The sequence below is a fragment of the Penaeus japonicus genome, unplaced genomic scaffold (assembly GCF_977035675.1).
Source record: "Penaeus japonicus unplaced genomic scaffold, GWHDUDI00000001_assembly GWHDUDI00000020, whole genome shotgun sequence".
Lineage (NCBI taxonomy): Eukaryota > Metazoa > Arthropoda > Malacostraca > Decapoda > Penaeidae > Penaeus > Penaeus japonicus.
Window position 1 is genome coordinate 30,684,504 of NW_028234422.1, and position 4,603 is coordinate 30,689,106.

The 4,603-nt window shown below is 37.5% G+C and overlaps 1 protein-coding gene across 1 annotated transcript; it reads left to right on the forward strand.

The window, feature by feature from the left end:
* LOC147469670 (uncharacterized) lies at window positions 1–1,648 on the forward strand. The gene is made up of 2 exons (XM_086547864.1): window positions 1–460; window positions 897–1,648. Exons 1-2 carry the CDS (start codon window positions 1–3, stop codon window positions 1,646–1,648), a joined length of 1,212 nt encoding a protein of 403 aa, XP_086403990.1.
* The last annotated feature ends 2,955 nt before the right edge of the window (window positions 1,649–4,603 follow it).

The following is a 4,603-nucleotide window of genomic DNA, read 5'->3' on the forward strand; positions in this document are numbered from 1 at the left end:
ATGAAAGAATATGGAAAGCTTAACACCGTATGCAACGAAATGAAAAGTTGCAACATCCAACTCTTAGGCATCTCTGAAACTAACTGGAATGGGCAAGGCAGCTTTAGAGCACAAGGAAGTGAACTTGTGCTTTTCTCTGGAAATGAAGAAAACTATAGCCATGGAGTAGCCATTATTTTAACTAAAGAAGCACAGAATGCTCTTATTGGTTACAGTCCTGTAAATGACAGAATCATCAAAGCAAGACTTCAAGCTAAACCCCATAATCTTACTATCATTCAGTGCTATGCCCCCACCAGCTTGGCAAGTGACGAAGAGATTGATTCCTTTTACAATGCCTTACAGGAAACCATCGACTCAGTCCCAAACCGTGATATAAAAATCATTATGGGAGACATGAACGCTAAAGTTGGACAACAACAAGACAGAACCAACCCATCATGTGGTAGATATGGCCTCGGTGAGCGAAACGAAAGAGGTGAAAAATTCATAGAATTCTGTGACTCCAATAACTTGATCATTGCGAACACCATGTTTCAACACCATCCTAGACACTTATACACATGGATTTCTCCTGACCGAAAAACTAAAAACCAAATTGACTTCATTTGTTTCAGTCATAAGTGGATAAATTGCGTAAAAGACGCTAAAACTAGACCAAGTGCTAACAGCAGAGATCAAGTTTAGATTTTTAAAAATACAACAATCACCTCACCTAATAAAATTGGACTACAATACGTTAACTGATGATTATAGAATTGAAGTAAACAACAGATTTGAATCACTATTAAGCTGTGACCTAGAAGAAAAAACTCCTAACGAATTATGGGAAGGTAAAAAAAATCTTGTCAACACAGCAAAGGAAAAACTCGCTAACCTGAAGAAAAAGAACACAGAATGGATAACAGATGAAACAATCCAAGAAGTCGAGAATAGAAGGAAGATGAAGGTAAAGGGAATAAACACACCTGTTGATACAGTTCTTTATAAAAAACAGAATGCCAAAATTCAAAGAATGATGAGAAAAGACAAAGAGAACTACATTAAAGAACAATGCAAAAAGGTTGAAGAAAATCACATTACAAATTCAACAAAGGACCTTTACCAAGGCGTAAAGAACATCACAAAGAAATTCAAACCAACAGTGGACACTGTAAAGAATGATGATGGTATAATTCTCTGCGATGGCGAACAAATCAAGAAAAGATGGAAGGAATACTGTAGCAAACTCTATGCCAAAAGTGATGTCAATCCAAATGCAAATGTAGCTTTTCTTACTTCACATCACAGAAATCCGGAACCAGCACCGCTTCTCAGCGAAGTTCAAGAAGCCATCAAAACCCTCAAACTTGGAAAAAGTCCTGGAATTGACGAAATTACAGCTGAATTGATTAGAAATGCAGGAGAAAATGGTGAAAAGTTCTTTCACAAACTCATCTCAAAGATTTGGAGTGAGATAGAGTGGCCTGTTGACTGGCTAAACTCGATTTTCTGTCCCATTCCCAAAAAAGGTGACACTTTACAATGCTGTAATAACCGAACCATAGCTCTAATCAGCCACAGCAGTAAGATCCTCCTGAAAATCGTAGCTTATCGCATGAAACCCAAATTGAAAGTTGAAATTGCAGAAAAAACAAGGTGGATTTAAACCAGGAACAGGCACACGAAATCAAATTTTAAACCTAAAAATGGTGATCGAAAAGAACAGGGAACATTCCAAAGATCTCTACCTATGTTTTATCGACTATACCAAGGCATTTGACATGGTTAGCCATGATGTATTATGGAATAACATGAAAGAAATGGGTTTCCCTGATCACATTATAATGTTAATAAAAGCAATGTATGATGAACAAAAGGCTACCAAGGCGTTGATCAAGGTGTCCGACAAGGTTGTATCTTATCACCACATCTGTTCAATATTTATTCAGAATCCATTATGATAAATGCCCTTGAAGAATACGAAGGAGACATCTCAGTTGGTGGAAGAACTATAACAAATCTGAGATACGCTGATGATGTGGTGTTGATTGCAAACTCTTTAACAAAACTCCAAGATCTAGTGGAAAGAGTCAAAATTGAAAGTGAAAAGGCTGGACTATATCTAAACGCTAAGAAAACGAAGGTTCTGAAGGTTCTAAGACGCCAAACAGTGGACGAAGTAAATCAACACATTTGGATCAATGGTGAAAAAGTAGAAAACGTAAACCAATTTACATACCTCGGTGCAGTTTTCACCAACAATTATGATGATACACCAGAAATCAAACGAAGATTAACAATTGCAAGGAATGCTACTGTATCACTCACACAGATTTGGAAAGACAAGAACATATCCCATACAACAAAAAAACGCTTGCTTTCATCTTTAGTGCTATCAATTGCAACATACGGAGCAGAATGCTGGGTGTTAAAAGAATCAGACATCAAAAGAATAAAGAGTTTCGAACTTTGGTGTTACCGCAGGGTTCTGCGTATCAGTTGGACAACAAAAACAACAAACGAAGAAGTTCTACGGCGTTTCAATTGTGACAATAGGCTACTGGACACCATCAAAGAAAGAAAAATGAGTTTTGTCGGGCACATACTGAGATCCAACGGACTAGATCGAGACCTCCTGACAGGTGCAGTTTACGGGCCCAGAGGCCGTGGAAGACCCAAAACCCGGTACTCTGACGACATCAAGGTGCTGTGTGGAAGTTTCCAAACGGCCGTTCACCTAGCGAACAACAGAGTTGAATGGCGTGATCTTATCACCCGGGGGGCCACGGCGGGTCGTACTCGACCCATCCGTCTATGATGATATATACATACATACATATATATATATATATATATATATATATATATATATATATATATATATATATATATATATATATATATATATGTGTGTGTGTGTATGTGTGTGTGTGTGTGTGTGTGTGTATGAGACCTGGATAAGAAGTTGAACTGCATCTGCAGTGCCCTTGAGCAAGAAGAGCAACTGATAAGCTATCCGTGCCAGGATCATAACGAAGCTTTTGGCAGGAGGACAGTGGACACTGAAGGCGTCTTCAGTGCATCTGACCGAGGCGACATGTGAATGCGTGTGTGTCAGATCGAACTCCTTATTATACGGAACTGCGAACTCAGAAAGAATACATACTGTACATGTACGCATATATACATATATGTATATCTTTTATATATACATTTACTCTAAATATAAACCAACTGTAAGAACATGTTCATTAGTTATAGGAACCGTGTAAGCATCTCATATGCCATGAAATTCTGAAGACGGATTTCTTTCATACAAAAAAGAAAAAAAGAAAAAAAAAAAAGAATTTGAAATCGTGATGAATGAATCTCGCTCCCACCTCTGCAAATAGATCAAATTTCCTCAAGTATCCATACCATCGTTTTGCAACGGTGTCGTCTATACGTGTTGCAGAATCGTGCAGGGCGTCATCGCATCTTGAAATCGCCGTGATAAAGCTTTATAGGACACTTACACGGACCTGCTCTCCACTATCGGAAAAATATTCAACCTTGTTTATCTTCAAAGCGTGGGAACCTAGACACCTTTGAGGTCTTAAGATCTCAAAAAAAAAAAAAAAAAGTTTACTTTCTCTTGAGACCATATCGTGGACTGCGCTTTTGGATGCATGTGTCATGCGAAACATACGAGTGTATGAGGAAATGTGTGTGGAAATGTACAGTAACTGCATGCGGATTTAGTTCCATGGCTTAAATAGATAGCTTTTGTCACGTGTATCCATGTACTGGTGAGAAGCGTATCTGTATGCCAGCAATACAATTTAGTGGCGTTTAGACTTTACCTGGGTTATTTAGTTTAAAACATATGATATATTTCATGAGTTACATAGACAGTTCATGGTAATTAGTAATGAGTCTCAACCTATTACAAGAGAGAGAAATAATTCGTACTTTTACATGTGACTAGACAACTAAAACCAATGCCTACAAAAATTAAAAAAGTATCATTCTTTTCTCAAACCAAGTCACAATCTATCAGACAACGAACTAAGCCCGAATGAGATATACGAATGAGACAAACGAATGAGATATACGAATGAGATAGATGAATGAGATAGACGAATGAGATATACGAAAGAGATAGACGCATGAGATATACACATGAGATAGACGAATGAGATATACGAATAAGATAGACGAATGAGATAGACGAATAAGATATACGAATAAGATATACGAATGTGATATACGAATGAGATATACGAAAGAGATAGACAAATGAGATATACGTGGCTCGTGTCATTCGGTGGGGGGGGGGCTGGCTTGATAAAACGAAGTTCCCTTTAATACACCCAGTGTCAGTGTAATGTAATTCCCTTTTTTAAGCACACTCTTCGGTTCTTACACTTCCTTTTCTGAAGGTTATTATTAATTTTACCGGTACACAGTGAATGTCTTTGTTATATTGTATTTCTATTATGATTTTTAACTGTTCTGTACTAATGTCCTATACCTGGGTTACTATTCATATAGTTTTAGAAACTCAGTATCACATAATCGGTAAAAAAAAAATGCTTATGTCATAGGAGTCTTAGCACTCCACTCCCTATAGGACCTATAA